The following is a 23437-nucleotide window of genomic DNA, read 5'->3' on the forward strand; positions in this document are numbered from 1 at the left end:
ATTCATACTTCTGAAAGGCCTGTTTTTCATGATACATCTGCACTTTGGTGGTAATAAACACTTTACAGTTCTGTCTTTTACTACCAAAAATACCATTCCTATGATATACAGAAGTACTTACCTGTAGTATCTTTCATTTGGATTACAACATTGTATAGAAAGAAAGCACATTATATAATACATGCAGACAATAAATATGAAGGAGCACATGAGAAGTAATTTCTTTTTCCTCTTTAGGTCACCTGGGAGTCTTACAAAACATCAGGGTTATGACTAGAATCATGAGAAGAAAAGATTAGCGAATCACTTAGTCAAAGTAAGTATCAAACCTACTGCTTAAGACACTGTGAAGAGAATATAGAGCTCTCAAGGTTTTTTTGTGATGATATTACATCATTAAAAATCTACCAGATTTCAAGCTGCCAAATTAGCTTGAGATTTACTTTAATCAGTTTTTTGTCCTGTATTAAAAAAATAATACACATCAAAGACACCTCGAGTGAGAGCGTCTTTCGCATTTGGTGAACGTAGGTCAGTCTGGATGAGCTCCCACAGGACTTCTGCAGGAAGAAAAATTCAGCTCAGTGCTGTAGTTATAGATAAACATTAAGAAGGGTGTTAACATATCACTCACAGAAGGACTCGGACCAGAAGCAAGCAGACAGTTTGGCAATATGGAAGGGCTCTAAACGAAGAGGTGAGCCAAACAAAAAGAGATTGAATCAAGCTGACTAACAGTCAGAAGGGTGACAGAAATGCATGAATCAATGTCCTGAAATCAAAACTCTTTATGGTGTGAACTGAGAAACGTTCTGCTGTTCTAAATTTGAGGCAGTAGGAGATGATAGATACAAGAGTAATGAACCTCCAGAGCAGAGTGTCGTGGTTTAACCCCAGTCAGGTAATTCGTTCACTCACTCCCCCCCTTCTTGCCCTCCCCCTACTCCTGGAGGGACGGAGAGGAGAACCGAAAAGAATGCAACTCCCACGGGTTGAGATAAGAACAGTTTAGTAACTAAGGTATAACACAAATCACTACTGCTACCACCAATGATGATAATGATAAAGGAAATAAGGGAAGAGAATACAACACCTCACCACCTGCCGACCGATAACTTGCCCCACCCCACCCGACCAAGCACCCACCAATACCTCGTCCACCCCCGCAGTGCACTAGCCCTTCCAGGTAACTCTCAGTTACATCCTGGGCATGACATGCTGTGGTATGGAATACCTCTTTGGTCAGTTTGGGTCAGGTGTCCTGTTTCTGCTTCCTCCCGGCTTCCCCTCCTCCCTGGCAGAGCATGAGGCTCACAAAGTCCTCTGTCAGACTAAAACATCAGTGTTATCAGCTCTGTTCCCAGGCTGAAAGTCAAAACACAGCACTGCACCAGCTACTAAGGAGGAGAAAAGTGACTGCTACTGCTAAACCCAGGACACAGAGAGAGGCCAGTTGTGAGGGGTTAGGATACAGACAAATTACCAGCAGGAAAATGAGTTCCTGATCCTGAGATAGAAACAAACACGGTGTGGTAGGTCCAGAGGACCTCTTCCATATCTGTTTTTTGTGATAGAGTCAATATCTGTATATTAGTAGAATCAGTAAGGCTTCCTGACTAAACACATAAAAAGAGGAGACATGAAATCAGAGGCAGTAAATATTAGAACTAAAATGGGAAACTTTCCAAATGGAAGACCAAAGACCTCATTTAAAGGGTGAACATTAGAGTAGAACAGAAAAAAAGATTTATTCAGGAAGATATGTGGCCAATCTCTTCTCTGCTTTCCTTCTTCATTCCTCAAACCACCAATGAAAAATATCAAGCAAGCAAAATATAGTCTTAATTTAAATGCCACTTTAAAAAAAATATAAAATCTACCAGAGATGTAAGATCCAAGACATCTATTTTGTTTTCCAAGGAAACCAAGAAATTGGTTTTATACTTTGGCTTCTAAAAATATCTTAATGAGCTGACTTTCTTACTGCAGTTAAAAATTAGACACTTTCAATTCTTACACTGAGACTTCATCGCTCTTCAGTAATGCTGCTTCCTGCTGGATTTTTGGGTTTCCTGCTTCTTTGGGGATTTTGTCTAATTGCACACTATGGCAGCATCCTAACATGATCTATCGTGAATAGGTGAAATCAAACTTGAGTTTCCTGCACTAAGGGCAAGACTCCAGAGGTCTCTCATATCACAGACCAAAGACATTAATTAAGTCAAGTCATAACAACTGGGTGAAAAAGTCTTTTGTTTGTCCAAGAACTTGTTTGCCTATCTTGGACATAGTGCACATTCTTACTGGAATTTAGTACAGTTTCATTAAATGTTATTTTCAGTAACTTCTAGATATCAAACATGATGGTAATCTGAGTTTTTAACTCTACATGAAGATTATGAAGCTCTTATTATTTACTACCAACACAAAGAAATATGATTATGAGTAAAACATCATTAAACCAGACTGAAACAATTATTCTGACTTTTATATTCAAGTAAAAAATTCAATTTCAATTATAACAGATAAGTTTTAGAATTTTATTTTATTAAATAATGAGGGAGAGAATAACAGTTCAAAAAGGATAATGAAAAAAAACTGATCAAAGAAAAAATGTTGACTTTGAATTTATATTCAACAATATGGGCAAACAGAAGAGATTCCAGCAAGTCTGAGAAAGAAATATAGCCCATTACAGTCTAGAGAAACAGCACAAATTAACAGTTAGATGAATAGTACCATGTTGATTTTTATAATGTCTCACAAAGATACAATAAAGTTCTATTCAAGTAGAATTAATTTTATGTATCTTAAAAAAATAAACAGGGGAATTTAAAAACTACTGCTTTAAAAATATATCAGCAATGAATCTAAAGTTTTTTTTTTCTCACAGGAAACAACTGAGAGTTAATGGAGTTTCAGGTTACTGATTTTTTAAAAACAAAGCAGCACCACATTGAATCCACTGGTCTTGGTTTCCTCCACAAGGTACATCAATGTTTGTCACCACACGGTCCCTCTCCACACTAGTGTAGACTGGCAAAGATATGCATTCCTCTGGAGAATACGGACCATATGCATCCTGTCAACAAACAAGCACTTAGTTATCACATAGACAACAAAACATGAGAAAGGAATAATCTGCAATGACATCGTATCTAAAGCTAGATCATAAGATACAGTTCAGATGCTTCAGGCAACTCTTGGTCGAGGCTACAGAGACGGATTGCTAACAGAGGTTTTAGAAAATTTCATAGAATCATAGAACAGTTTGGGTTGGAAGGGGCCTTGAAAGGTCATCTAGTCCAAGCCCCCTGGCATAAGCAGGGACATCTTCAACTAGATCATACTAATACCAATCACAGTCAGAGTTGGGGTTCTTTGATATTTCTGGATAACAGGTCTTTTCCATTAAGTGTTTAAATAGGAAATTACCAAGTTAACTTTAGGCATTCAGATTTGAACTGACTGCTTTGAACTTCCTGCTGAATTTTAGAGTTCCTATTCTCTTATACATGTACTTTCCTTGCACAATATTAGCAGTATTGCTATTACAAAGATCACACTTAGATTGTAAACACCACTTAAGGAAGGACTTCAGTTGAAGCCATGGCTTTACCACTCGCTCTGTATCTGGATGAACAAGCAATGCTCTATTCTGGGAACAGGAACAGCTACACTCTACTTTCTGTACTACAAACTGTGTGTGCCTTTGACAGTTTCTTCTGTCACATTGTGCCTATGCATGGCTTCAGAACTGAGCTCAAAGACTCAGTTTAGACTTCCTACAGCATGTTATTTGGGTTTCAATTTATGTTGTATTTATTTAGTGTAAATAATTCAGGCTTTAATTCAACTGATATATATTAAACATGTTTCCTGTCACATTCAAAATCTCCCTTCCTGTCAACAGGAAAATGTGGCAATATTTTCAAAAATCAAATAACAAAGCAGCACAGTTGTCAGAAAGGAATTTGAAACAAAAATGAGTCTTTTTAATGCAAATCACCTCAAATGGGAGTTAGTGAAGCTCCAATATTAGAAAATAATTAAAAACAGGAAAAAGGAAACATGCAAACAATAACTGTTTCAAGCACTTTGCCTTGCATGTCTAGTGTAAGCCATTTCTGAAGAATTCTGTTGTTCCTTTTGAAAATCAACTTCCTGTGTCTTTGGAACATCAGTGTTTAAATCCTTACAGAAAGTTTGTGCACTGTAAGAGAATAACTAATTAATGACCAGTTTGTCAAAAGAACTCATCTGTTCTCAGGATTATACTTGCCACTTTTATTCCTTGGTTAATGCTACTGAAGAAGACAAAATGCTGGCCAGTCTGAGAGTAAAGTGTTAATCAGAGAATTTAAATTCTGCCAAAGCTGGGAGGCCAAAAGTTGGCCAGTTTGCCCAGAAAGGCCTCTTTTTACACCTTTTTTGATCAAAAAAGCTGTTCTGCTTTTCTTAATCCCATTGATGTTTTATGGAATCACATTATTTGAGGTTTCAAATCATTCTGTGAAAGTCTTTTTGAACCATAAATCCTTATGTCCTTGGCTTAAGCACAGTTCAAACATTCTCTTTGTCTAGACTGCCTCACACACAGTTCCATCCCCTATGGATATCTATCAGTGAATTAAAACTGGAAAGTACCTTCACAGTTTGTGAGAATAAGCATTATGTTAGTAGCTCAAAATACTCCATTTTCAGCATTTGCAGCATTTTAAGGGGGCTCTCTCAGAGAAATTCTGTAAGCTTCTTTTCTTTATTTTTTTTTCTTTTTCTACAGAGTTCTCCTTATTTTAGTTTGGTTGACAATGACCTCAAAGTATTGCATTATAAATATACAGATTTTTGCTCACTAGATTCCATAAGATATATTTATAGGGAAAAAAAAATAATCAAACCCTGAGAATCCTAAGACACTATGTTCTACTTCATGCACTCTTCTACACAGAGGATAATGAGATAAGGGGGAGTGCATAATGTCCTGATTCTGCCTTGGTTTCTGAGGACAGTGTTTGAGTGTCGTCCACTTCTTTTACAGAGAAGCCCACAGCAAAATAACTTAAGGGCAGAGCAGTTCAGAAATGCTCTTCTTAGAGAGAGAATATTTATAATTTTTTTAATATAAATTATAATTTATATTTAAAATCTGGGCAGTTGACAAGTTTTGGCTTGTGTTTTAAAATAATTTTATTTGAGTCCAGGACAAAGACTTCAGTTGCTATTAATTTCAAATATGAAGTACATTGGAAGAAGTTTAACTCACTGATTATTGAACTATCTCACTTCCATGTTTTATAGATAAAGCTCTCCGCTGGTGTCCCATATAACTTCTGGATCTTATCTTTGAAGTTTAATGTATATTGATTGTTATTCAGAAAAAAATCTGTTTTATCTCTAACACAAGATGAATATTTTTCAGAACAAAGAGAGGGTTACTTAAAATCCTCATTTTCAGCATGCATAAAATAAACATCTGGTGTTGCCATGTAAAACCATGTATATTGCCATCCTACCCCACCCATCACTAAGTCTATGTACTATGATGTATGGTAATTCCGTTCTTAAAAGGGGCCTACAAGAAAGATGGGGAAAGACTTGTTAGCAGGGCCTGTTGCAATAGAATGATTTAAACTAAAAGAGGGAAGATTCAAGCTGGATGTGAGGAAAAAAATCTTTGTGATGACGGTGGTAAAACACTGGCACAGGTTGCCCAGAGAGCTGGTAGATGCACCATCCCTGGAGGAATTCAAGGCCAGGCTGGATGTGATTCTAGGCAATCTGATCTAGTTAAAGTTGTCTTTGCTTACAGCAGGGAGCTTGGGCTAGATGACCTTTGAAGGTCCCTTCCAATCCAAACTATTCTATGATTCTATGACTATCCTGTGCACCGCCTTTCATGTAAATTAGAAATCTGTTTATTTCTCTGTACAAAACAAGCCTTGTAAACTACTAAAGAATTGCAAAATCTGTCACTGGTCAACTTTGTAATAGGGTTTGCGGTTCTTTGTATCTTTTTTCATTTTAATTTTCTGTGTTTTCTTTCCCATCAAAGCTGGGAGCAGTACTGCTGACGCTGGCCAGTATTCACTTCTGTGTTCAAAGCATAAATCTTGACCATTATACTTCTAATGCTATAATATAATGCCATACTTCCAGTGCTGGAGGTAACAATGAGGGAAAACAAAAAATAATTGGGATACAGTAATGTGCTAGCAACGGTGCTCCTTGCACAATATCTATCACAATATACCATGAATCTCCTCATTGCCGTAATTTCTGGTAATTAATAAACTTATTTTTAACTGAAACTTCAACTACTTGGGTCCTGTGAACTTTTAACATTCTTCTAACCAAACCTAGCCTTCTCAAGAGAGAACTCTGCAGAGTTCTCAGGGTTGCAAATAACAGACTTCTCCCGTTAATAAATGCATTTGCTTGATGAGTCAATGTATACAGGACAGGATAAGAGGTGGCACTGTTTCATTCGTTTTTTATATACTGCTAATTTTATTTATTCTGATAAAGTGGGAAAAACCTACATCCACCCTTATTTCTCGCTTTCTACATTTACACTAGATTCTTGGTGTAAAAGTCTTGATATTTTTCTTTTAGATCTGTATGTGGGATTCTCCTCACCTGTCTGTTCCAGAGTTAGAGGTCTAGGCTGTCCCTAGTCACATCTAGGCAGAGATTTATCCCAGTTACCTTATGGTTAGACAACTATATTTTGATTAGGTGAATTCTGCAATAAGCTTTCTTTTAGAGATAAGATGGTAACTATAGGAATTTGTAATTCATACACATCCTTGAATAGGTTCTATGCAATTTTTTGCTTTATTTATCAGAGATTGCTATTATAATTGGAGAGCAGATGCAGTAACAACTTCTACTGTTTGGATTACTTCACTTTCATCTTGCATAGTTCTGCAAGCATTGGCATATTTTTAAATTGGTTTAAGTAGGAGAAAGGCTTTCTTTGCTTACAGATCACATCATATTCTCTTTTTAATGCTGCTGCATTTTAACTTAATGCTTAAAATGCAAAGAAAATATATTCTAGGAATGAGCTCCCAAGCTCACATAGACATTTACTAAATATACTTTTGAAAAAATCTTAATATTTTTTAAGACAAGGAAAAGGGTATAACTGAAATAAAGCCCTTGATTTAATCTAAACAACCGAAGCTAAAGAATATTGATAAAATTATAGTAAGTTCTTGTTTTATATAAAAAAAGTAACTGTTTTTCCTATTAAAGACAAAGATTTCTGTATTGAAATGAGAGGGAAAACAGGTCAGCAACATCATACTGAAAAGCTACTACAGAGAAAAAAGCAGATTATGGGTCTTGAAAGTTTAAGGCTTTTAATAATTTAGTACCTGTGGAATCCAGGCCACGTAACAAGGGAGAACAGATGACACACTGGGAGAGTCATGCAGATTTTCTGCAAGTCGATTTCCATCAAAACTGCAGCCTTCCAGTTGTAAGCCACTGATCTGCCATGGAAACATAAAATATTCAAATATATATAACAGACTTGAAATGTCAGTAATGATTACACTGTGCTTTAATAAATGATGATCCTTTTTACTGTGACCAGTTTTTTAATAACAGGAAACTAATTATTGTAATGTTCTGTGTGAGAATAGGAAACACGATTTAAAGCAAGATCTGGACCACACTTCAGTGTGAACTTCCAGTGATTTGGATTCACAGTCTTCGAAATGTTAGAGAGAAATATCTGTAAATGTCATCATTTATGAAGCTGCAGTTGCCTGGCATTACTTTAATGGAAATATGATAGCAATAGCCAAGTACACAGTCATTACAATGTCAAGAAGAAGAGAAGAACAGTCACTGAAATAAGCATGACTTCCTACTTGGAAGTCTGGGCTCAGCTTTCAAAGAATGGAATGCATGATTACAGAGCTACTGCAGAGGCAAAAAAAAAACAAACCACCAAATACAGTGACATAATATGACAGAAAACGTTATTTAAACTAATTCAAGATTTCTTAAGTGTTATTTGGCAAAATTAAAGAAAAATCCCATATGCTTCTACAAGTAACTATGCAATGTTTTTTATGTAATATGATTTAAGTGCTTTCTTTTAATCAGTAAGTACTTTCAGCCTCTGAACTAAGCATTTTCCCAGTACAAATTATAATAGTTTTCTAGTATAAAAAACAATGATAGTCAATTTGGTCTGCTGAAGTGAGAAATTCAATTTTAACAACAATAAAACTTAACTCAGCAGTATTTCAAAAGGCTAATGACTAACAGAAGAAAAAGGCAGATGTCTAACAGAAGTTACAGTCTAAAAATCATGTCGTTTAAACTATCATACTGAAGCCCTGAATTAAATACAGGTTGGCTTTCACCAAACACAAGGTTCATAAAGCAGTGTAGGAAATACAATGATGTTGGAAACTGGTGAGTGACCACATAACCAAAACGGAGAAAAGTATAATTTTCTAATACTAATGTAATCTTTTTAATAATTTTCTCTTGCAAGTTTTGAAAAGTATACTAAATTTTAAAAAGTGATGAGAGCATGATGTTACAATGAAGAATGGTATCACAGAAGATGTAATGAAAATAATTTGTTTAGGTAATTACAGTATTCTAAAATGATATATTTGGCACAAAAACTTGCAACAGTAACACAGTGGGGGTTATTGTCATGTTTCAAAAGCAATGCTTTCCTCACAAGTGTTGGGTTTTTTTCTTAATACTTTACTAACTGCATACTAGCTAAGATTAGGTTTTTAATAACTAAATCTTTTTTGACTGTAGATGGGCATTGTAGTCTTAAAAAATTTGCTTATTTAAAGTCTTATTTCTGTTCTAACACTGAGCTCAGGTTCTTTACAATGTGCGTGATGCACATGTACATGAAAAGGAGGTTATAAAAGATTGCATTTAAAAAAACTACAGAAAAATGCTGTGTTTCACCTGGGACAGATAGTGACCAGAGAAGTGGCAACATTCTTTGAAGCTATCGGTGCTCTGTACAGACTAGGACTCACAATAAAGTCTCTAGAACTGTCGCTAACCTGAACCAAAACAACCCAAATTGGAAAGCTTGGTGTAGTGGGACTTTTCAACTTCCACAAATTATTATAAGAAGACCACAGTGAAATGAAGTGTATTTGTCAGACTAGTTGGAATTGCAGAACATTTTGTTTTTTTTTATCCTTCAATCTCTTGTCAGAAGCTTAAGGTCCTTCCTTTGTTATGAACGTGTGAGACTCCTCTCCCTTCTCCTGTCATGTTTTATTGTGATCTTTCCTTTGAATCTTCTCCAAGATTTTCAGGTCTGTTGCTTTTAAGATACAGTGTTAAGATTTGAAATTTTGTACTGTTTCTTTGCAGACTTAAAATCCCTCCACACAGACAGATTCTGGAAAAAAGCAGGCTTTACCTAGTAAAAGAGAAGTTTGGGTGTCAATAGTCTTTAATGATAGCCTATACACATTCAGTACCACTTCTTCTGTCTTGCAAGAACAAAGGGTGTGAAGAAAATATCGTTAAAAGGCAGAAAAAGTTTTACTAATGATAATATGGAGTATTTCCCACAGACTCATTCCTACTCCTCTCTGTTGTTAACATTGATACTTATACACCCATTATATATCTGGGCATATAATCAAGGCCTTACTTGCTTATATGCCCAGGCCCTGGGTTACATTTCATCTCACTACACCCTGATTGAATCCTTTCAAAGCTCTAATTTATCCCTATCACACAAATATTAGAAAGATTAATCTCATAAATTCTTCTTTCTGTCCTTCCTGCATTCTGCAGGGAATTTTGTTATGGAGTTGAGTTTGATAAATATGTGAGTTTGTCAAAGTTATTGAAGGAAGACTGGTCTGATGAAGAGGTTTTAATATTCATTGTTAGGGTGTACAAAGGTCTGGCCATTGTGAAGATGTCTAAAAGATGCTTCTATAGAAAACTATTGAAAAATCTTTCTACTGCACACACATTTCTTCTTTTGAAATTGGCAGTTCCTTTGACACTATAGTTATGAAAAATAACATCACTGGATCTCCTGGAAAACTTCAACCAATCATAGAAACTCCTTTGAAGATGAAGACCTAAATTTTGACTTTGATTCAATATTAAAAGACTCTGAAAAAAAAACCCAAAACACCCGAACAATGTACTTTGAGATACTGCTTGGCTGAGTGCTCATACAGCCATGTTCTCATTTCTATGGTGTAGAGCAATTACAAGTACTATGAAGGACATGGATTTCACAGTATCTATAATTAGCATGCACAGTATTTTTGCAGCTCAGCTTACAGTAATGGTGAAGTTGTCCATAAACTTTTAAATTTGAATTCTAACGAAGTATTTGGTATTTTTTAAGCTGGTAATAATTTAGTTTCAAAAGCCTAGTGTTACAAATTATAGATTATCTTTCTTTAAAATACATTTCTGCTCATACTATGGTCCAAAGCATTTCTGTTTGCAAAATTTCAAATTCTCTTCAATGAATTTTTCCTTATTATTTAATGTCATAATTTCCCATGAAATGATATAAACTACAGCAGACTTAAGGAAGTCACATTTTCATTTCATTACGTCTACAGGTCTCCCTCAGTAATTTCTTGATAAGTAGGATGGAGGCATTCTGTGAAAAAGACCTTTCCAGATGCCGTATAATAATCTTTCAGTCAACTGCTAAAAGCATAGTTTTGGGTGTTGATGTCTTGCAATACATTTTTGTTTTTCACTATTTATATTAAGCAATACCCAAGCTCATAGCACGTACTACCCCATAAGTCTCTTACCATGTTTTTTCCTTTCTTTCATTCTTTTCTACAACAACAGAAAATGGAATGCCAAAATGAATGACTACCTGCTTTTGTATAAGCATACAATCAGTACACAAAGCAAACAGAACAGATGTATTTGCATATCAGTATGTGATTATACTGCAGCAGCAATACATTTTTAGTACCTTTTGTTAAAGCAAGTGAAAGTGATACTAAAGAAGATGCAATTTTGTACAGATTGATTCTAAATCAAATATTCATCACATCCTACTAGGGAAAATATACTCCATGTCATACATCTAAACCGTCGCCTGAATAAACATTGATAATTTAACATCAGATTTGATAATCTACCCCAATTAAGGTGTATTCTTGGCCTGATTGAGTATTCCTCTGTCTACTCTGTATTTTGCTGGAATTGACAATTTTAGCACTTCACACTTCTGACGTAGGGATGTTCATATATTTGAAATTTTTGCACTCAGAGATCATTCCAAATGTCTACAATTGCTGAAGCACGATGCCATTTTTTTAAAAGTGCAGGAAGACTGAAAAATCTTTTTATCATATAGATCATAATTAGATTTTCATCTTCTTCTCCGTATCAGAACAAATTTTAAGCCATCAAAAACTTAAAAGTCAAGAAAAAACAGTCACTGTCAGTGTGACTAAGAGAGTTATACAAAGTGTGTGTGAATCCTAGGTTTAAATTCAATCCTCAACCGCATTCCTAATTGTTCCAATACTTAAAAAAATATATTATATTAGAATAATTAAATATCCATTGATTCAAGGACTTGAGCATGACTCTCCCATGTCCCAGAACAGAGTCCCCCTACCACGCGAATATAGAATCAATTCTCCCAGTGGAAATAGTTACACAAAGTGAAATAGCACCACTAGCATAAACTGAGACTGATAAACCTCAGAATAGCCTGTACCATACTCTGGTTCTTGCAGGGGATGTGAGAGATCTAATTTTAAGCCTGCAGTCTCAATCATGTGAAGAAGGAACATGCAGTATCAACAAATGAATAATAATTAAAAAAAAATCATATTTATCAATTCTACCAGTTATTTAATCACAAACTTTCTGATAATTTTAAGATCTATCTTACATAAGAATGGAGTGCCTTATCAAAGATTATCAAATTAACTTCTTTTTTCTTGGAGTCCCCATGCAAAATAGATCCCCATTTTATAAGTTCAGCCTGGATTCCTGAAACTGCAAATACATTAGCTTTACCACTATTAGAATTCATATTGCTCATGTGAACCGATCTTAATGTGCAACCCAGAGGATCCTTATCAAACAAGACACACTTTAAGGGATGATTCTTCTGAATTACTGACATTTTTATGCCCTAGTTACAGTCCATGTGGCATTTAGCTTTACTAATGTGAAAATTTCTCCCTAGTTCTCCATAAGCATGACGAAGGAAAACTCATGGAAAATAATCTAAATATTCAGCATGGCAAAGGATTCCAAAGCCTTTATGTACATCAAAGATTGAAAAGAGCAGTGACGATAATGGTGAATATTTACAAATACAGATTCATTGAATACTGCTTTTACTGAGCAAGGGATAATATTCAAATCAAGTGAGTAAATTCGACAGGATTCTTACCTATTTCTTAAAAAATAACCACTCACCTAACTGTTTCTACTATTCCTGTGGCAGGGAATTTACCCTTAAACAAAATTATCTTTTTTATTTTCAATTCTTCTTGAAACGTTAGACTCTTTGTAATGCAGTTGAGGATACACATTAACCTTTTTGCCTACATTGTTATAAGTGACTAATAATAACATATTCTAACTAATATCACCAAAAACCGACCACATAAACTTACACATAACAAAGAAATGTAAGTTACAATATACCTAACTGGATTGTTATAAAACCTTTTCTTCTGATTATCCTTTTGCTAGTTTCCAAGCAGCTATTTCAAACCAGTAACTGACATTTTTCAAAGATGGTTTAGAAGAAGTCCAAGCTTCTAGGATCTGCAGCTGATACCCTATTAGAATGAGTGTTCTCATTGAGTGAAACTCAATTTTGGCTCACTGGTATGTACTCAGAAGTCCTCCTGGCTGAATCTGGAACCACAGAACATGTGATTTTCAGGCTCTGAGGTTCATTATATCTCAAATTTATCCCAGGGAACCAAACAGCCTCATAAGTCCCTTGGTTTATTTATCTCCAGGTTCTAGTAACCCATCTGTTTCTCATTAAATGAAGTAGACAGCCACTACTCTTATTTAAATACCAAGACTGAATAATTTTATAAACTATATTCTCTAGTTCCAACAGGAATTCAAAAGAATGTAGTGTATAAAGGGCAGATTGGATGATAATGGTTATCTTTTCTAGCTTTACAATCTATTAATATTTTAGGAATATGAATTCTTACACATTCTCTATTATAGATAGCGCAAGCAGCCAATCCAGAACCTTAATATCTCCCACAGCCTTGTGTCTGCCTGCATTTCTAGAAAAGGTGGCCTGGCACTTGCTTTTCTCTTCTAGTCTAGCAATCTCTCTGCTTTACCTGCACATCAGTACACAGTAGTGTGGTGAGTGCTCTGCATTATTCAGCCATGTTCCTGCAAGAATTCACTTAAAAGTGCCATGCTCTGTGCTGAACACAGCACTTTCAGCTGTGCAGTATTATCATGGGACCAACATATCTGTTGGCAGATGTAGCATTGAAAATTTACTGTGTGAACTCCCTACAAAATTTAAGTATAAAACAGGCGCAGAGATCTGGATTCAGCCAAAGTGGCAGTGCCACCTGAAATGTTAAGAAGCTAAACTAAACCATTCAAGGACTCATCTCCACATTGCTGTATAAGCAAACAGTAGTGACTTTCTGGCTGCTAACTGTAGTCCTAAGTGTCCATTAAAAAATTGTTGGAGCTTTATCATATCAAATGCTAGTCACATTATAGTTCACTTTGGTTTGTTTAACTTCCTTAGAATTCTTTTTTCAGTGGTTCAATAAATGCTAACACATGGCCTCAGACTTGCAGATTTACATGTGTAATTCCTCTTGCTACATGCCACAAGTCTTTCTGGACAATAGTTAGATATTAACTAATGGAACTGCAGCTTAAAATTTTATCTAAGAGCTGGTTAAATTGAATGGAGCAAGAATAAGTTTAAATTTGAAATTTCAAATAAGCACTGTGCCTCTAGATGGCTAAAAAGATAACTGCTTTCCTTCTCCCATTTCTGCAGAATTTTTGCACTACCATTTTTGTAGCCATATGCAATCAACCAGCCTTGCATCTCAGGTACACCGATGTATTTATAGCTTAGTTTTCCAGTAAGTTTATGGACAGATGACTTAGACTATTCAAATAAGATATGTTTATAAACTTCTACTAAAACATCATGGTAAAATACCTTAACTTGAAGTTTGCCTTCCTGTATTCGTCCTTTCCATGATGCTGTAAATTTAAGGCTGTCCACTGAACAGCTCATTACTCTGCAAGGGAAATATATATATAGTGAACTATAAAGACATGTAACAACTGGAAATGAAATACAACACCAAAACCAATGTATTTCAATGTGTACCATATCATACTATGTCTTTGACGAACAAAAAAAAATAATTTTATCTAAAATAAAGAAAATAATCAGCATTTAAGAAAGTAACTCACAGCTATTCTGCTTCAGTGCAAGTAATAAAAATGAGATGACTAATGACAGCAATTGACATAATTTGTTGGATCTGTGTCCTGAAAATGAAATAACTATATTCACACGTAGGGAACAAAGGTACATTAGCACAAATAGATAGATTATTCTGCCTCACCTTGCAGTCTCCTGGCGTAAAGCATTAAGAAATGTGTCTGGATGAAATAGCTCTGAAAGGTCAAGGGTATCTGACAGTAGTTTCTGTTTCTCTGCTTTTTCTACCCAATTCTAAAAGAGGAGTGGAAAAAGGAAAACAAAGAATCCAGAAGTTATTGCCTGTTTTTTCAACATTTTGAGTCAATGTGGGTTTGTCAATTATTACTATTTAATGAAAAATGTTTGTGTAAATATACTGTAACCTCAAAGACTGATATTAATTTCAATATCTTATAAATAGAAAATTAACACCACTTAAATGTATAAAGAAACCCAGCAGTTTATGTGTAGTGTGACTCACCCATTCAAAATAAATTTCTATTCTGTTCTTTTGCACAGTGCAGCTCACGTTGTACAATCAAACCTTATCAAGTTTCTAACATTCTGTTGAAAACCCACCTCACTTTTACTAACAGGAGAGTTCATGTTTTCCATCAAAATGTTTGTCGTTACTGTCTTTGCTTTACTAAGTTCAGGCAAATAACCCCATTCTTTCCAAAGAAGCTTTAAGATCATTCTTCTGTGTAAACTGCCTATTACACTCAAGAAACAATCTGCAGTAAGAGCTTTTATAACTACTTACCAACATTTTTTTTCAAAATATCTTTTAGTATTAGTTTGAGACATGAATTCACAGAATCTTTGATGAGATAAAAACTGGCCTCTGTTATGTCTGGTAATAAATGAAACTGATAGAGGCCGGGGGAACAAGTGGCCCCAATTATCCTTACAGAACACATGTCCCACCCTACTTTTTTCACCCTGTATTTTATGCAGCTACGGAGCATGCTACTCAGAGCAGCAAGCTTGGAATTTCCCATCAATGCAATGCATTATGCGCCAACATGAGAAGAGAGACACACATTGCACCCTGCAGTCTTGGTAAACCACGTGTTTTAAGTAATGAAATGCAAGTTTGATGCTCAAAACACTAGCAATCTCAGACTAGAGAATTTTTTATTTTTAGTTGAGTTATTTAGGTACCTGAGAGGTTATGCAACAGTCTACATTCAAAATCCTGCTTTGAAACTTTTGTACTGTACATCTTTGGTACATGGTATAGTCACAGTCCTGACTATGGTACTGTTTCTGTATGACCTGCTCTACAAGTAGTCACAAGCCATATACTTCTGCACACAAAGATGAATGTTTAATACTAAGCCAGAAAATAATCAGACACTAAGATTCCATATGCTATCACTAAACAGAGAAAGACAAACCACACTCTTTTCTAAATAGCAGCTACTACAAGATTATGAAATTGCTCTAGTCACTGAATAAAAAATCCTGGAAGCTACATTCACATCACACAATGCATTTGCCAGGCATGCACATCTTGTTTATAAAGTACTCTACTATATTCTTTGAACTGCTGACAGATGAATGATTCCATAGTAGCATCTTGGAAATGATGCAAGTCATCCAAAATACAAGTAAATATCACTCTGTGAATTTGTCAGTGTGTCAGACATATCTCCATAAAGTCTTCACCATGTTCAAATGTTAAACCAGTGTTCTTTTAGTCTGTCACATCACTGATTATGAGCCCTCAACCCAAACGATTATGAATCAGTTAGGAGATTTTTGCTTTCCATTTTCATTAGGCAAATGTACACAGTTAATGACTCTTATCTGCATGATTCTTTTAATGACTGCAATCTTTTATCATATAGCAGTAACTCTGCATTTCGGTTAGGATAGATTTTATAAATTATTTTTCTGTAATAAAAAGCAGACATATTCATTTCAACCTGTATTTAATATAATTATTCTATTGCTGTCATCAAACAAACTTTAAATGCAACTGCTAAAAAGAAACACTGTCAGGAACATAGATGCTTATGTTCAAACTAATTAAAAGACCAGTGTGGGTGATACTAATTCTGAACTCATATAATTAAGTAGCACTAGGAAATATACAATAACAAAAACTCTCACTAGATCACAAAAGCAAAGTTTGTAATTGCTTGTACTGCTCTACATAAAGATGGAGATATAGCTCATTCACAGCTGTTGAATAAATAATTTAAGATTTAAATGCCGTGAAAATAACAATAAAATGCATTTTATGTCACAAGTGTAAAAAATATCTCTATGCTTATTCTCCTTTGTGCCTTATATGACCACATGGCAACATGTTAGTGAAGTGCTACACTTCCAAAAGACACTGACACTCTACTAAATGGATCGTTTGTCACTAGTACATCAATCACCATAACGGCTGGGAGAGATCAGGTGTTGAAGGGAAGGAAGTTTAAGCTAAGATGTAGAAAGACTGAAGTTTCTTAAAAAGGAGAAATCCTATAACAGATTAGCTATAAACATCTTCGTTTCCCTCTCTTATCCCAACTCCAATAAAAATATACATTGACTTCATCTGTGATGATGAATGTTGTTTAGCTTACTGATTTTGCATGGCCATATAGCATTTCAGTCTGAAAGGCTTTCTTCTATCACCAACTCTGTAGAAAACTTTGCCTATCTTACCAGATAGTCCAAAATAACCCAGCATTTGTCACTTGCCAGATGGATTACAACGCGAAGACTAGCATCAGTCTCCTACCTTGCATAATATAGTCTTAAGAAGCTTTGCTGCAATTCAGAATCTGTTTTTTTTCTTCAAAAACAGCCAGTAGTCAAGATCCAAACTCACTAAAAGCAGCTTTCAGTGTATGAGTTAATGCTATATATGACAGCTATAACATCTGGGAAAAGGCATGGTAGGCATGGCATATGGTATGCAACCTATTTAAAAAAAATAAATTCACATTCTAACAGTGATTTCTATTATACCAATAATGTGATCTACAAGTCCAAATATCCTAAGCCTGAAAAAATTACATTACAAAATAAAATTTAAAAATCTATCACACACCCTTCTCTGTAACTGTTTATTTTAATATTTCATTATTTCAATATTTCTTGAATCTTTCTTTTTACAGTGAAACTATAAATTGAAGTTTGAACAGTCCATGATAGATTAATTTAGGGTATGATGATTATAAATATAATATCAAAACATATCATCAATACCCAAAATGCTTACAAAGCAATTTCTAGCAGGATATTTCAATATTTCAACTAATGTGAGGTTTTAATAAAAGGATTAAGTTTGGTTGTTTTGTTTGGTTTTTTTTCCCACATAAATAAATCTCTAAGTGCAGTCTCTGGTGGTTCAAATACCATTTTTTTCATGTATCTTAACATCCAAGAAGCAACTATACCATTTTCAAAGAGAAGCCTTCCTCATCTTCTGTAATCCCAAAGCAAACTGAGAAACTCATACTGAACAGTGGAAGAAATACAGAGGCTGCCAGATTTTTACATTATCATTTATACAACTTTAGGATCACAGAACTCCTCCACAATAAATCAAGTACTTTTCCTCCGCTGTTTTAATTCATTCCAAATGTAACCTCTTCTACTGTGCTTTTCTGCTGGTGTGGTCCCAGAGGAGAAGTTATATTGAAAGAGAAAATAACAGAAATCATTACAGGAGTGATTTCAGTTCTGTGCCTGGAAAACTGTATTGGGTGTTACATGAATATGCATAGCCTGAAACCTTAAGAGTACAACTCTGTTTTTCCACTAGTTTTAGAGGGATTCAAAACAAAAAAACAAAAAAACAAAAAACCAAACCCAAAATCCAGGACTTTGGATAAGGGCAGTAAGTATTCAGTTAACCAGAATTTAGATTATGCAAAGTCAATCCAGCAGTTATGTCAGAGTCCTGTTTCCCTCACAGTGCAGCGACTGTTTTATAGGTGTGCTCCTAAGGGCTGACAGTGGTAAACGCCAGCAGGAGTAATTGACTTGTACTCCAAGAAATGAAATAGAGGTATTTTTTCTGGCATTGAGCACAGAGAGAGTAACAAGTAGCTTCCCAGGAGAAACTGGCAACAATTTGCACCCTTGTGGTAATTTTTGGTATGTGAAATACTTGAGCTTTTATTCCTTAAGTAGTTATCTTTTATTAAATGAACATGTGAATACTGCATCTTTTATTAAATGAACATGTGAATACTGCAGTATTTCAGGCATATGATAACATGTTGGCACATAGTATCTTTTAAATGGTAAGTAACACAGGAATTTAACTTGCAGTCTAATTTTTATTTTTATTATTTTTGTCCTCTATTATTATTATTTATTATTATTATTATTCAGACCAAAACTGCTGGTTATTACTCTAAATAAAATACTAGTATTTCTTTATTTCAGTTGACATGCCTAGAAACCCCGTGTTTGTTCAGGAAGTGTGAAAACCATGCCATGACAGAAGCAGATATGCAGTAAGGTATAGCTGATGGAAGCATCAGCAAATGTAATCTCAGTCCAGTTTCTGTATTAATTTATTTTTATCAAAACAGGAACTTTCCATGAATTGCTGTTTCCTATATTTAATAAGGATGCCAGAATGATGATGCTGCATAAGAAGTGTAACATCATACTGACAAGTTCATGATTGATGCATGTAAAAAATATCTACATTCATATATTTCCTATATGATCACTAAATACAGTATCCAGTTAGGCAATCCTCATGCTTCATGCGTTCTAGTCTTTTCTTTCTCCACAACTAAGTACATCAATTACTAGGTGCTAGACTGCATTTGCAGTTACAAAGAGTATAACTGGGTAAGGTAGTATAACAGCTAGAACCAGAACCAGAAATTACAAAACATGAAGAGCAAAGGGGACAAACATTCAAAGAAACTTCAAGTATTCTCTCCTTTTGAAAGACATTATGTCCTAATTCCCACCTTCACTGGTAAGAAGTTGCAGGGGAGGAAACACAGCAGCACATAAAATTCATTTCCTGATAACAGACAAGACTGTCTACCATAATCCTTGAACAAAGCCAGGACTACCTCAGAAATAATTCCTTTGTGGAGCTCTGGAGCAGGGATGTTGAAATCTATATTGTGATGGTGCTGGTATAACTAAACGGAAGCATGGAATCATAGAATCATAGGATGGTTAGGGTTAAATATCAGTTTCAACCACACTGCCATGGGTAGGGACACCTTTTGCTAGACCAGGTTGCTCAAAGCCCCATCCAACCTGGTCTTGAACATTGCCAGGGATGGGGCAGCCATAACTTCTCGGGGCAGCCTGTTCCAGTGCCTCACCACCCTCACAGTGAGGAATTTCTTCCTAATGTCTAATCAACCTTCTTTCAGTTAAAGCCATTCCCCCTTGTCCTGTGTACTACAAACCCTTGTAAAAAGCCCCCCTCTTGCAGGCTCCTTTAGGAACTGGAAGGTGCTCTGATGTCTCCCCAGAGCCTTCTCATCTGGCTCTGGAAAAAAGAGATCACAGAACAGAAACAGCGGCTGATGCAACCCCATTCTAAACAAATGACCTCCAGGATTGCATGGCCATTTCTGTATCATTTCTGTGATACGGTGACACACCATGCTGGCTCATACTAAAGATACTTACACTCCATTGAACACAACAGCGCAGCACAGGATTACTGCTCAGACTGTCAAATGGATCGTTCAACAAAGCGTAACTGTGTAGCCACAGGAATTTTTTTTAATTGGCATGTTGTTCGTTCCTACATAGTAAAGCCAAGGCATTTAGAGTAAAGGTATCTCAAGTAGAGTATATCAGAAATTTGAAGCCCGTAAAACCTTTCTTTAAACAGGAAAGGGAATTTTTTGGTGGCTAACCCCGAAAGGACTGTCAAGCTGTCCTGTCACACTTGAGGGCTAAGACAATGCTGAAAAGCAGTAGCATGGCATGAAGCTTCATTCAAACCTGTTCTCAGGAAGTAACCTGGAGACATAGACTTTATAGAGTAATTTAAGGGAAAACCAGAACTTTTTTGGTTTATTTTTAAATGCGTGTTTGTTTGGGTTTTCTTTGTTTTTTGTATGGTTGTTTGTTGTTTTTGTTTTGTCTTGTATTTCAGTTTTAAAATTATTTCTGTTATATAAATAATTTATTCATAAAATTAAACATTTGGCAGCTATGTTTATGTCATTTTGATACCTACTGCATGGTATTTTGAAGCATCCTACAGTATCACAGTATTACAGAATAATTAGGGTTGGAAGACCTCCAGAGATCTTCTAGTCAAACTCCCCACCCTCAAGCAACAGCCAGCCTACAATAGGTTGCTCAGGGGCTTGTTCCAATATGATTTTAAATAGCAATAATTAAGCAATAGAGATTCCACAGCCTTTTTGGACCCCCTGTACCAGTGTCTGACCATCCTCAAAATGATTTTTCCTTACAAATACCTGATTAAAGTTTCCCTTCTCACAACTTCTGTCTGTTTTCTCTTGGCTGATTTTAGTAAGTGTATGTAACTGAATATTTAACATTTATGAGAGAAGTACTACACAGAATTGGTACAAATCAAGTGCATATTCATTAGAGCACATCTGACCCAAAAGGAACAGTGACGAAGTTATAAATTACAAAATTGTAGAAGTTAGGTTGAAAGAGACCTCTGAAAGTCATTTGATCCAATGGCAGCTCAAAGTAGGGACAAATTCACTGTCAGGGTGTTGTCTACTCTAGTTCTGTGTATCTTCCAAAGCGGAGGTTCCACAAAGCTGTCTGCAAAATCCAGGTAATGTTTTAAACCAAACAGCCAAAAACTGGACAAGTGCTTCAGATGTGGCCTCATAAATGCAGAACAGGAAGAAATAACAACTCCCTTTGAGGTTTCATAAGCTTATTAAGAATTTTGCATTTCTGTGATATCATGGATGACACGTTTTTAGCAAACTTGCAGCTAATAAGCAACATAATTTTATTATTCTAGTAACCTCTCACTGTATTTTTTCCTTGATGGATTCTTTTGTTGATATATTCAAATCATCAATTTTTACTTTCTCTGTCTGATGAGAATACATGAATACACATCACTGAATAAATCTTTTTTCTAGCTGCACAGTCTGAAAGTCTTAATACTGAACAATATTGAGTTCAGTTCTAAATTATTTACAGCATTTTTCCTGATATGCAGGCAATTTCAGTTGATTATTATATGAGATCATGAAATATTAGAAATGACACTGAAAATAGTAATTATAGAAAATACATGGAATGTGCAGGAAAAAGCATATACAACACTGTACAACAGTACAAACATGAGGGCAATTTTGAAACTCAAGCTCAGATGCAGAGAACGGATTCTTTGTTGAATCATAACGCTCTTAGTCCAGAGTGACTATGGAGAATTAACAATATAAAAATATCACTGCCTGCAAATGTGCTATTACACATTCTCCTCCATGTAAGGCACAAATTCTAATTAAGTTGTTACTTACAGCACTCAACTGAATACACAGGGGAACATTCAGTAGAGCAAGTGTATATCCCAACTAGAAGGAAGTGCAGCAGGAGGGCCGGGAGACCTCCTTGGATGGATAAGGAGCTCCTGAGGAAAATTCAAATGAAAAAAAAGAGGCTTATGATAAGTGGAAGCAAGGACAGGCGACCTGGGAAGAGTACAGGGATGTTGTCCGGGAAGCTAGGGACCAGGTTAGGAAAGCCAAGGCCCAGTTAGAATTAAACTTGGCTAGGGATATTAAGGATAACAGGAAGGGATTCTACAGGTACATAGCAAATAAAAAACAGACTAGGGACAACGTAGGCCCCCTCAGGAAGCTCTCAGGAGAACTGGCTACACAGGATTTGGAGAAGGCTGAGGTTCTGAATGACTTCTTTGCCTCAGTCTTCACTGGCAAAGGCTCTGACCAAACCACCCAAGTCTTGAAAGGCAGATGCAGGGACTGTGAGAATGAAGACCTTGGGCCCGCTGTAGGAGAGGATCTGGTTCGAGACCATCTTAAAAATCTGAACGTGCACAAGTCCATGGGTCCTGATGAAATCCACCCGCGGGTCCTGAAGGAGCTGGAGAATGAAGTTGCGAAGCCGCTGGCCATCATATTTGAGAAATCATGGCAGTCAGGTGAAGTTCCCGATGACTGGAAAAAGGGAAATATAACCCCATTTTCAAGAGGGGGAAAATGGATGACCTGGGGAATTACAGACCAGTCAGTCTCACCTCTGTGCCTGGCAAAATCTTGGAGCAGATTCTCCTGGAAGGCATGCTAAGGCACATGAAAATCAACAAGGTGCTTGGTGACAGCCAGCATGGCTTCACTATGGGGAAATCCTGCCTGACCAATTTGGTGGCCTTCTATGATGGGGCTACAGAACTGATGGACAGGGGTAGAGCAGTTGATGTCATCTACCTGGACTTGTGCAAAGCATTCGACACTGTCCCACATGACATCCTTGTCTCTAAATTGGAGAGACATCAATTTGATGGATGGACCACTCGGTGGATAAAGAACTGGCTGGATGGCTGCACACAAAGAGTTGTGGTCAATGGCTCAATGTCCAGCTGGAGACCAGTAACGAGTGGTGTCCCTCAGGGATCGGTGTTGGGACCGGTCTTGTTTAACATCTTCGTTGCTGACATGGACAGTGGGATTGAGTGCACCCTCAGCAAGTTTGCCGATGACACCAAGCTGTGTGGTTTGCTTGATATGCTGGAGGGAAGGAATGCCATCCAGAGGGACCTTGACACACTTGTGAGGTGGGCTGATGCCAGCCTCATGAAGTTTAACCATGCCAAGTGCAAGGTCCTACACCTGAGTGGGAGCAATCCCAGGCACCGCTACAGGTTGGGCAGAGAAAAGATTCAGAGCAGCCCTGTGGAGAAGGACTTGGGGGTGTTGGTTGATGAGAAAATGAACATGAGCCGGCTGCAGTGTGCACTTGCAGCGCAGAAAGCCAACGGTATCCTGGGCTGCA

General features: G+C 36.2%; 1 protein-coding gene across 2 annotated transcripts in view; it reads right to left on the reverse strand.

Annotated features, from left to right (window-relative positions):
• Positions 1-2526: 2526 nt before the first annotated feature.
• DYNC2H1 (dynein cytoplasmic 2 heavy chain 1) overlaps positions 2527-23437 on the reverse strand; it is a 164747-nt gene continuing 143836 nt past the window's right edge. For both annotated transcript variants that reach the window (XM_057399766.1, XM_057399765.1), the window contains 4 exons: positions 14616-14725; positions 14201-14282; positions 7383-7499; positions 2527-3082 (listed from right to left, as the gene is read on the reverse strand). In XM_057399766.1, coding sequence (XP_057255749.1) covers positions 2924-3082; positions 7383-7499; positions 14201-14282; positions 14616-14725 — 468 coding nt within the window. In that variant the 3' untranslated portion in view covers positions 2527-2923. The remainder of the gene's footprint in view (positions 3083-7382; positions 7500-14200; positions 14283-14615; positions 14726-23437) is intronic.

This window comes from Pezoporus wallicus, unplaced genomic scaffold (genome assembly GCF_028554395.1).
Source record: "Pezoporus wallicus isolate ANWC-B61680 ecotype Strahan unplaced genomic scaffold, APGP_CSIRO_Pwel_v1 scaffold_6446, whole genome shotgun sequence".
Classification (NCBI taxonomy): domain Eukaryota; kingdom Metazoa; phylum Chordata; class Aves; order Psittaciformes; family Psittacidae; genus Pezoporus; species Pezoporus wallicus.